This window comes from Austrofundulus limnaeus, unplaced genomic scaffold (assembly GCF_001266775.1).
Source record: "Austrofundulus limnaeus strain Quisiro unplaced genomic scaffold, Austrofundulus_limnaeus-1.0 Scaffold12, whole genome shotgun sequence".
Taxonomy (NCBI): domain Eukaryota; kingdom Metazoa; phylum Chordata; class Actinopteri; order Cyprinodontiformes; family Rivulidae; genus Austrofundulus; species Austrofundulus limnaeus.
In genome coordinates, this window is record NW_013952414.1 from 2,617,434 (window position 1) to 2,629,433 (window position 12,000).

At 39.5% G+C, this 12,000-nt stretch overlaps 1 protein-coding gene across 5 annotated transcripts in view; it reads right to left on the minus strand.

Annotated features, from left to right (window-relative positions):
- pde7a (phosphodiesterase 7A) overlaps positions 1-12,000 on the minus strand; it is a 28,803-nt gene that overhangs the window by 9,715 nt on the left and 7,088 nt on the right. For all 5 annotated transcript variants that reach the window (XM_014002276.1, XM_014002279.1, XM_014002278.1 and 2 more), the window contains exon 2: positions 543-603. In XM_014002276.1, coding sequence (XP_013857730.1) covers positions 543-603 — 61 coding nt within the window. The remainder of the gene's footprint in view (positions 1-542; positions 604-12,000) is intronic.

Consider the following 12,000-nt stretch of genomic DNA (forward strand, 5'->3'; position numbering starts at 1 on the left):
AAAACACGCCGGTCCTCATTCTGTTTTAGGACAAAAATAAAAACCTGTACATTCAACAAAATCTAAAAACACAAAAGACTAAAACATTACAGATACGCACATCTGTTGTTGCAGAAATAAGAAATAAGTTAATTTAAAGCATTTCTATTAGAGTGCCTTCCCCCAGTCCAATCCCCATCTCGCTGCTCTTTAAGCCTCAACAGAAATGGATAATTCCAATCTTTTAAAGTTGCGTCATGTGGAACGGTTATGAACAATTAATATCTTACCTGTTGCAGACAGTTGTTTGAATGACTTCAGTTTGGAGAAAAAGATTAGATTGACAAGTTAATGGGTAGTTCAAGACCAGATCAAAAGAGCCATCTGTAACAGCCAAGATTTTTTTTTGTTTATAACCTTTCCACAGAGCCCTACTTTTTAAAGATCTGAACTTTCTCTTTAAGAAATAGGCATGATCAAAGGAAAAATGAACTTTCTGCCTTCTGAAAGTATGTGCTTGTGTGTTGACTGTGCATGCGCAGTGAGAACAGGGAAACACTTACCTAGCATACGAATGTACAGAGCCGTCTGGTCGGAGCTGTCATAGGAGATGGCCCCCCGTCTCTGAAATGACACAGACAAGATCCACAGCTGGTAAAAGTGTACACAGATATGATGCTGTGATTATGTTGTGATGTTCTGCTACTGATTATCTGTCTTAAACTGATGTGTCTCGAAAACAGGCTTTATCTGTATAAATTCATGTTTACGCAATACTCGGTGCGTTCTGGGTGGTGCAAACGCTGCTACCGTTGGTTCTAATCTGTGTTCGTATATTGCTGCGAAATACTGATAAAACATGTTCCTGGCTTCATATCATCGACCTGATATAGCTCTGCTAATCAGTTATGTGAGAAACACAAACGCTATGAGGAAACAAACCCTCGTACAACTGCACCCATAAACACACACACACACACACACACACACACACACACACACACACACACACACACACACACACACANCACACACACACACACTTATATGAGAGGCTTCACCTGTGTGACCTGACTGACCCCAGCTGCTGCAGGAATGGATGCTTGTCGGAGAGCCGCCACGCACACACACACACCCACACACACACACACACACACACACACACACACACACACACACACTTTTATGTGAAAAGCAATTATAATGGCTGAACCCAATCTGACTCCACCCAGGAAGTTTTCTCTGTTATGTTTACTTCCCTTTAAAGCTCTGCCAAAAGGCGCAGTTGGAAACACAGAATGGTTTAAAAGGGGAGATCAAACGAGCCCAAACACTTCCCCTTTTTTCTGATGTCCTCGCATGAAAAGTCATTTGAATGCACTGAAATTCTGTCTAAATTGAATTCAGGCAAACTGACAACGGCCACAGATTCAACAGATATTGTCAGTGCAATTTTAAACAATAATATCAAGCGTTGCAAGTTTATCTAATTTTACGCAGCGCCAGATAATGTCAGTTGCAATAAAACCCAGTTTCCTCACTGCTCACTTTCTCTTCTGTCATCCTGTTGGTGTGGGAATCGAGGCTGGTGAGACTCCATTTGATATGAGCATGCAGAACATAACTGCATGGCACTTGAAGCATCATTTCCTGTGATTTACTGCAGCTCCAGCTGCATTTTTGCCTTACTGATGATGCACTTACTGGTATTGCGATTAGAAATGATCAATATATTGTATTATGCAACCAGTATGGGTAGAATATTTATGATTTTAGCGTAAAATTGGAAACCAAGCCTTGTGCTAAGTTACAACTAATGCTCTAATTATGCGCACATTTCGGACATGAGCTGATGCATAAGAAACACAAAACTCTTATTTTTATTTATTGGTTTAAACTTTTCCTAAATAAATTATGTCAGCAACTTGATACATGCACCAAAATTTTAAAAAAGGGTGCAATTTTACTCTCATAGCTTATCATCAAATTTTAACAACTGTTCTGATAAAACGGGATGAATTCTCAGCCAAATGATGTCATCTTGGTTTACTGGCCTTGGCCTTTACACGCCGAGATTTTCCAAGATTCCCTGAATTTTTTCGCAAGATTATACTCAAACTCCCTCAGCTCTTTAGAAATACGCATAGATTTTTTTTAATGATTGAACTTATTGATGGCTCTGATAATGTTTAAGCACAAAGACGAAAAACGAACCTAAAGTTTTCAAAGAAAGACTTCAGCCTGAAGAGAAAAACTAACTTTTGAAATATTGTCTGATAAAATATGCACATTTTCCCCTCCTTTTGTAYAGTTACAATAGGGGGGGAAAGGCATTTGGCTTCCTACAACTGAACCATGCATCTTTTCTAAAAACTTTTCTACAAGTCCACTTTAAGGGTTTCTAGTTTAAAGCTAGAAGGACAGTTTGTCATTCATTCTTTCTCGTTTCTAGGAGGGTTGTTGGTGATCCTACAACCAAGGTGAGTTATTACACCTTTATTGATTATATAAGATAAACATTTGAAAGGAAAACACAGACTGATATATAGAGGAAGAAGCAAACAAAATGCAGAACTACATCCAGTGCCAACTATATTCCTGAACAGCAGGAGTGTCACTCGCACAGTGGTATCTGTAGTGGGTTTGCTGTGGTAAAGGCATATTTGCTCTGCCGACAGCCAGCTGCTCAGGGCTACACTGAGGTGTTGGCTCACCTCACTTTGCACTCTACATACGCTGGCCCCACTCCAGGCCAACTCTTCACTCTCATTTCTGGGGCTTCCCTCATCTACAATTACTCATTCCACATAGAGCCTACATAACTGCTAGACTCATCCATTTAGTAGAAAAAATTTTTTTGAATGCTTTTGTTTTGCCGAGAATCAATCAAGACTTCACAAATGCTTTTGTGTGGGAAAAAAAAAAACAACAAAACCGGAGTACATCAGTGCCTTGATGAATCAATCTGTCCTCCTGGATCATTTAATGACAACCGTCTGGTCAAACCGCAAACAGACACATGCAAGGACACGTGTAGCCGCTCGTACACTCATTACTTCATATGATAAGGATTAGTGTGAATCTACCTCACACGCACACACACACACACATATACACATCTGACAGCGTCTGTCCTCGGAGATGATGACAGCCGCCAATCCAAAGCTAATATTTTACTAGGCAGCAAACAGCTTGACTCAGGGTGTACAAAGCCGTATTTTAGTGTCAACAGGACTCGGTGTTTGCACACCGAGCCGCTGGTTAAGTTGGAGCCTAACATATTGTGTTTGTATGCATGGGCTGCATGTGTCTTTGTGTGAGCAAGAAGAAGCATAGCTTGAAGTGGACACTGCCTAATGTTCGCTCGCCTAAAGCACCCGGGGAGAAGCTGGGAGGGTTAAGGGCTTTGCTCAAGGGCCCACGGGCGCATGAGGGTGGAGGCAAATGTGGGTGCTTCAGCTTCCCCATTCAATTTTTCTTGCCCCAGACAGGGGGTTCAAACTTCCCATTCACTGGCTTCTCTAACCTCTGCACCAACGCTCCCAGATTAATGAAATTATATGATTTGATTGATTATAATATTTTGTTAGTTATGTATAAAGCACACCGAAAGGCATTACCTTTAAATGTTCAGATAAATTTTATAAAGAGAGAAAGCTGTTATAATCTTAAGGGAATAGAGATGTTCATGAAACCTAAATTTAAAACATGTTTGAAAGAACGATGCACCTCAATTCAAGGAGTGAGTTGGAATAATTCAGAAGACAATGTTAAGTGCCACTGCAATATGCACATTTAAGAGAATGATAAAGACTGGACTGTTAAAAAAATATGAAATTGTTTGGTATGAAGACATTCACTTTGTTGTTCTAGAAAGTTTCAATGTTTTGTTTTGTTAATTGAAGATCCTTATAGTTTGAATCTATATTTGAGGAAAAAAAGGGCAGATATTATAAGATTTTTCTTCTCTCTGCCACCTTTCATTTCATTTTATTTGTATTTTCTTTTTTTATTGTACATAGAATTTTGTTTTATGAAATGAATAAAGTTTATAACTAGAACTAGAAAACCAGATTGAGGACTCAGAGGTGGTTGAGTTCACATAATTTTTAGACGTCGGAACATAACGTCCTGAGCTGCAATGAACAAAATGACCTAATGTGACTCCATGCAGTTATCTGGTTGTCTGGRTAAAAAGCAGTTTTGTCTTGATAAAAATTGATCCGTGGATCACTAGAACAATTTATAAGTTTATTTGCAAGTAGAGCAGGTGACAAAAATCTAATCTGCCAGGGCAGATTGTTGCCTGGCGTGAACCTTTGCACTTAAAACCCATCCACTTATGATTGGAACATTTGGGGCATATTTTAAGGTTCGGTCAGAATAGGCCTTTTTCTTAAACTCAGTGTTTTAGGTTTTTAGGCAAAAAATAAGACTTGCTGTTATTTTCTGTATTTAGTCAAAACAAAATCTTCTATAATGTGAGGAAACTTTAGAGCCTCAATGATAGAGCCTCCCTGAAAATTTTGCTCATGATAGTTGTCTCTGTTTCCTTTACTTCAAATTACTAAATAAAAATTTTTTGTGATGCTTTGCTATTTTTTATTATGGTATAACAGATGTTTTGCAACAAAACACTTAACAAAAAAAATGTATTTTGACCAACTACTTAACAGCAAACAACCTTCAATGGATTGAATTCGTAAGTGCAGCAAAATTTTACAATGAGTTATCTACAGGGACAGCTATCCGTTTTAGCTTATATCTGTACTCTTTGTAGATCAGAGTGTTTTCCCCGAGAATTTTAACTCTTCACCAAAACACATGGGTGGTTTTGTCCATATCACACTATTTTATCTGTGACGTTCACAGTTGTCTCATAGCAAAGGCATTCAGCTGAATGGAAATCTGCCAGTTGATCTCAGACTAGATGAGACACAAAAAACATCTAAGGTTTTTAAAAAGGGCTATGTGTTGACATTTTTTTTTATTAATTCAACACCTGTGTAGGTAATAAATGTCAAAACTAAAATGCCAAGTCTCAACTCAATAATCTGTAGTGCTTTGGAGTAAAAACACCTGAAAACTCCAAATGGAAAATGAAAGTTTGGATTTTATTTCTTTACATTTATAAGGCTAGACCTCTTAGCTGTATCTTCATATTTTTAAAGACAATCCCTTTTTTTCCCCAAACGCATCCATTTCTACCCCAAATATATAAACAAAGCACATTTGGCAATGTTTACAACAGATATTTAAGATTTTACTGATGAAAATTAAGAGTGAAAAAATGTACCATCAAAACTCACTTTCAGATCTACTTATCTAAATATTTTCACTTTGTTACTGTACACAGTTGTATTTCATTCAAGCACAGTCAAAGTCAGTCCTTCACAGTTGCAGTTTATGCCCACAAAAGCACATTTCTTTCTTTTTTAACTACATTGGAGTGTCTCTGTCCAACAGGGAAACTGCACTCCTTCTCTGCGGCAGTTTGCATTGGCAGGTCTGAAACCACGTCGTTCAAACTTTGTTTTTACATGTAAACGTTGAATTAAAAGGAGTGTATACAGCAAGTCGAGGCTAAAGATCAGAGTAGAGGCTTGCATAAATACATATAATTTATCCATGATTGTGAGTTATAAACCTACATGTAGGAATACACACACACACACACACACACACACACGTGTCTGTTTTGGACTCAACAACTGTCTCAGTCCTAAATCTACTCACTGACATATCTGTCCTCTGGAGTTGCACTTAGCTGGCATTTGCTCGCAGCAGTGTGGATAGAAGCTAAATGCTGTTTTGTTTGGACTTTGCTGGGAGCCTAACAATCTGCTCATTGTGCTCCCTGCAATTCTACGCAAGCTCGTTTACATATGACTGTTTCTTATCTCCGCTCAGTCCGACTGCCTGCAGTCACTACACTCAGGTTACTGAGATCAGGACCTGATGTCAAAAAAAAAAAAAGTCTTGAAATAGTGAGCAACCACCCATTCAGTGTTAGTCATTTTCTGACTCCTTTAGCTCATAAGACAGGAACAAAAGGTTCACACGTATAAACTCATCTGACCTTTTTGACATCTGGAAAACTCCAAAAGTGAATTGTTTTATTCTCTTCCTCCTTTTTAAACAGCTCTTGTATATGCCTTTGTGCTTGGTCGTATCTGTTAAACAATCCAACTTGAACAGATTTTAAGAAAAAAAAAGAAAGACATTGGGTGTGTTGCAAATAAATAAACTGAAAACATCTCTGTGTACTTTTGCAAACATGAACTCTGCTCATCATAGCTGCTTTGTGATTGAGCCGATATTTCAGCATAATGCCCTTTGCACGTTATTCAACAAACCAGCGCACAATGCCTCATTGTCCCACTTCCTTGTTTGAAACACAGGTGTAAAATTGGACTTCATTAGATTATTACACTTTGAGGATAAGGTTTATCTGACGAGTAGCCAACTGAAGAAAGCCTATCAGCGGAGGACAGGCAAATGAGTTAGCCTCATAACCCAATGCATCAAGGCACAGTAAAACAAACAGATGTAAATTCCCCGACATAAAAAGCAGCTGGACTCGATGTTGTTTCATAAACTGAAAGCTTCCTTCTGAGTTATGACCTCTCGCAACGCTCTGCTGTGTGGAACGGCACATTCCAGTAACTGAGTGCTAGGTCATAAACAGGAGCAGGGTTGGACAGGCTGAGTGGCTCTGTGTGTTYGGAAAAGTCCTCAACAGAATCTACCTGTTGGAGGATTGTTTTATGAGCGCGCTGTTCACTGCGACACAATTTAGCTGCAGTGAATTTTGAGAGGGGGAAGCTGAATTGACGAGGGGGGATGGGTGGGGGGGACTGGCCCGATGCCTCGGTGCCGAGCACAAGAGCTGTCGCTGAACAAAGCAGTGCGCTTGTCAAGCAGAAATTTATCTGCAACTCGTGGGTTCTTTTACTGGAGGGGCAAGTGTCATAAAATGGTTTAGGCCTTTTTTTATTATTATTTACACAGAGTACTTTTGATGAGCATTGTGCTTTTAGCAGAGCTCTTATGAAAACGAGCTGGCAGTAAGCAGAGGCGAGCTGCTTCATACATGTGGTTTACCTCGTAGTGGAATTTCATTCAATTAAACATCATCCCCAGGCTCTAATTGCCTCTTGGGGTCAGCTTAATGCCCCCCCACCCCCTCAACATTGGAATCTTGTACGAAAAGCAAACAAAACCCCAGCCACCAACAGGTGTGATCTCTCTCCGAAGTTTAAAGCAAACCCAATACAGTATCTATGCAGGCTTTCACCTCAACAGGCCTTCAGTTAGTATTACTCAGCCTGAGCAGTCAACGAGGAGTCTGAAAGTGTGTCGATGTGTGGAGCCACATTCTCACGGCCGATTGCACTCGAYGCTGCAGCACAAAAAACATTGCATTCATGTGATAAGAGGGGCTCCTTATAAACAGACAGCCATGAGGGAAAACATGTCTGTCAGGGAAGACAGGATGTAGCCTATTTACCAAACACTAAACATTTGGAACATTATAAACAAAAACACTGCAGTGCATTCTAGTTCATTCAGGCAAAGCGTACTGGAACCTCTGATTTGGCAGTGCAGGGGTTAAGGTGTTTATGAAAAGCTTGTGAAACACCAAGCTCAGAGCCAGAACGGCTCCTTTAGCATTCTTACCACATCCTGAAACGACGTCAATCTGATGGCAGTTTTCATCAACAAAGTAACTCCCACAGACAGACAGAAGCGCTGCCCTGTATTCTCTTAGCAATCTGTGCAAAGAAGAATCCAGTGTGCCATCTCCCGCCCTCATGCACAATCTTATCATCATCTTCAATTTGAAGGAGCTGATCTGGAATCAGCTGCCACTGAGCTCTTGATAATGTGTCCCGACTGACATCTAAGATCGAATTGACGGCATTTTCAGTTCGAGTTGTCTTATCGTTGAACCCAATGTGACATTTCAGGCCTTGTCAATACGGTAAATTTGTTTATGTCCAGATATCGCTGCTGATTGTTTGCCCTCATTTTTTTTTGAAGTTGTAAAATACCTAGCCACATCTCAACCATGTGGCCGTGTGTTACCAAATCTTGCCTGAGGAAAAACACAAAAACACATGGCATAGAGATGCTAACTATAGCCCCTGCACATTGTTTGTAAAATGTGTGCAGCAATGCCAAACTGTGCAAAATGCAGCTGTGTTTCATAGTTTAGATGAGAACCACATGACTGTTTCATATCCTTCCCTCTTTTTAATTTGCACCAGTTTAATCTGTTTCAGTCTTCTAGCCCTGCTTTACTTTAAAAACAAACAAAGGAAAACCAGTATTTTACACTGTATTCGAGAAAAGTACCCAATAGAGGTGGGCGATGTTTATCGCAGAAAATATTATCGTCCATGTTGCTTTGAAGATATGCGATTTTACATTATCGAGTTTTCATGCTGTCTCGAAAAGACAACAAATACGGTGGTGAAGGACAGAGGCATAAGTCCCTATTTGTGGAGTATTTGCCACAGAAACCAATCAGAGGGCAGAATTCGGTCACGTGATTAGGGTCGGTGGCTACTGAACTAAACAGCAGGTAGAATTCAGTCTTGGATTCACGGCAGCCAAAACCACGGGGCTTAAAGTTCTCTGTCGCCACAACGGATTTTTGTAACTTTGAACGTGGCCAGGACAGATTTCCAGGACGGATATCCGTCATCTGTAAATGGGTGGAGACGGGGAACTCTGGGCGGCTGTGGCAGAGTGGTTAGGGGAGTCGTCCTGGAACCGGAAGGTCACCGGTTTGATCCCCCGTCCAGCTGTCTCAGTTGTTGTGTCCTTGGGCAAGATACTTAACCCGAAGGCCTCTTATGTGTGTCCCATCAGTGTATGAATGTGATTGGCACTAATTAGTCTCCATAGTTGATTGTACATGTTAGCTTTGTAGGAGATCTAGTAGAGTGCTGTGTGAAYGGGTAAATGAGGGCAGAGATTATAGTGTGAAGCACTTTGATTTTACAGGTTGGGTAGAAAGGCGCTATACAAGTACAGTCCATTTACCATTTAAAGCTGCCCATTCTGCTCTAAATGGGATGCTACTTCCAACAAACCAAACAAACCCCAGAGCACTTTTGTCCAATGAGAGCAGAGCCGGGCGGGTCAGTAGGAGCAGCAGTCCTCCTGGTTGAGTAAACCTCTCCTCACTCATTTCACTACTGGGACTTTGGTCTCTAAAACCTAACTTTATATTAAATATTTGTGCTCAGAGTGCCATTATCCAACAGATATGTCCATCTTTGCACGAGTGACCAAGAACCTTGTGCAAAGGCTGCGCGCGACATGCAACATTCAGTTTGTTAGTTCATCATGCTTTTGCTCTCCTACAACATTTCACAAGTTATAAAGTATTCTGCCACATGGAGAATATTATAATAACATAAGCACCAAGTATAAACACCTCCATCGCTGGCAAGGATGCAGGCAATTAAAATGTTTTTGTATTTTATCATATTCATAGATGCCCTAGTAAGCAAACAGGGTTTGACAGCATGTTTTTGTTTTTTAAGAAAGAAAGAAATAGGGATGCACGATGACTCACTTTGAGAACCGATACCGATAACCGATAATGACCGATAACATGCCAAGAGATAAAGACTAGTCAAAAATGGGTAAGATCATAAGATAAACACCAAAACCAAGTGACACTGTAAATTATACCATTTGAAATAAAATCTTAGCAAACAAACATTTCTTAAAATATATCAAACAAATCAATTTCTCAAATGGCCATYTTTTTAAATAAGGCACATTAATTATAAAAAAAAAGAACTTTAACACTGATCTCAGATTTAAACAAGAGAAAAAGTCATTCCACAAGTTCAAAACAGATAATGCACTAACACAGGTTAGCATTTTAGTAGACGGACTCTATGCTGCATTCAGGAGGTAACGGACTTTACATGTTCTCAAATGGGAGTAGTTGTTCCGATATTTATAAKTATAAAGTTTGTGTGTAACATACAGGGTTAATTGGTAAAAATAATATTAATAATTCTTAAAATGACAAGCTGTTTTTCAGCACGGAGTATTCTAATTATTTTTATAGTGAGAAAGTTGGTTGTTCCGACGCAACTTGAACGTTGCTCGGGTCGTGTCAGAAGGGAAGCAGCTTGACCAAAACGAATAAAAATAAACACACATTCTCATCGCCGCGCTAGCAAACATGTCCATATATTATCAGTTCTGTTTGTTATGATATCGGACCGATAAGTATGACGTCAAAATTCCATGTTATCGGGCCGATAACTATTGTGCACCCCTAGAAAGAAAGATATCGTCAGATTATCGTTATCAGCAAATGAAAAAATATTTGAGATTTTTTTTGTCCATATCGCCCAGCCCTAGTATGCAATCTTTCTTGGGAAGGATAAAAAAGCAACACCATTCATAACAGCAATGTTGTCAGCCATGTCTGTGCTCTTTTGTTTATCATGTTAACAWATTATCTTATAAAGCAATGGACATGTCAGATTATGATAAAACTTTCAAGGGGTAATCATTAGCAAAATTATTTGCTTCCACAATCATCTGCAAATTATTAACCTTTGTAGTCATTTTGCTTTTGTCAAGTCAGCAAGGATTTATTTAAAAAAATATGCCAGAAAAAACAAAACAGGTAGAAGAACAGTGACCAAAAACAGTCACCTCAAACATTGCTGGGGTATGTGAGAAAAATCAGGATTTTCTCCAAACAACATCATAGTGCATTTCAAACCTAACAGAACTCTCAAACAGAGGCATGAGGAATGTTCAGACCTCTAAACTGGAGAAACTAAACAGCCTCTCCAGAGACGCATGGCTTAACAAAGAAGAGCCAGCTCTTCAGGATAAAACCCAGCTGTGCACCTACATTTCAAGGATAGAGGACACCATTTTAAAAGGACCAAAATGTTCAGATTTTAAGACAGAGAAGATAGTTCAGTTTAGTGATGCACATTATATCAGCATAAACATCGGTATCTGTCGATGTTGGTCATTTTTTAGAATATCATATCGGTCCGACATGTAAACCTGGGCTGATATAAATGTTCAATATTTATTTCCCACTATTTAGCTTTGTGTTTCTGTTTTGGGAGGGGAAATGGTTGGTCGAGTGGTATTTTTTTGATCATGATAATGAATGACGCTGCACAGCCAGGAATAACTGAAGTTGAGGGCCATGTCAGAGCGGTCGGTCATTTTTTTAATGGTATTGAAAAAAAGACAAGAGTGTTTGTGAATATATGTATATAAATAAATTGTGTTATTAATTAATATTGGTAAATATCAGTTATTGGCCATAACACTAACAGCAATATTATTATTGGATATATTGATTTCGGCTGAAATTTTCATATCGGTGCATCCATTATCTTCTGCTTTATCTGAAGTCGGGTCGTGGGGGCAGCAGCTTGAGCAGGGAACCCAGACCTATCTTTCCCCAGCCACCTCTTCCAGCTCTTCTGGGAGCACTGCAAGACGTTCCCAGGCCAGCCGAGAGACATTGTCTCTCCAGTGTGTCCTGGGTCTTCCTCGGGGTCTCTTCCCAGTTGGACATGCCAGAAGCACCTCCCTATGGAGGCGTCCAGGAGTCATCCTTACTAGATGCCCATTAGTGCATGCCTAGTTCAGTTTTCTAGAATTTTACTGAAGCATTAAGCCTGATACCCAGTTACTTTCACTCTAATTCACACCTTCATGTATGTGACCAAAACATCTCTTGTGTGCCAAATAGACAAAGACCCTAACATCACTTCATTGTGAGAAGGGTATAGTTTGGAAAGCTTGGAATTCTAAAAATGCCATATATACAGCGGGTAAAATAAGTATTGAACACGTCACCATTTTTCTCAGTAAATATATTACTAGAGGTGCTAATGACATGAAATTTTCACCAGATGTGTCGGTAACAACCCAAGTGATCCATACATATAAAGAAACCAAACATAAATGTCCAGAAATGAAGTTATTTGTAATAATGTGGAATGGCAC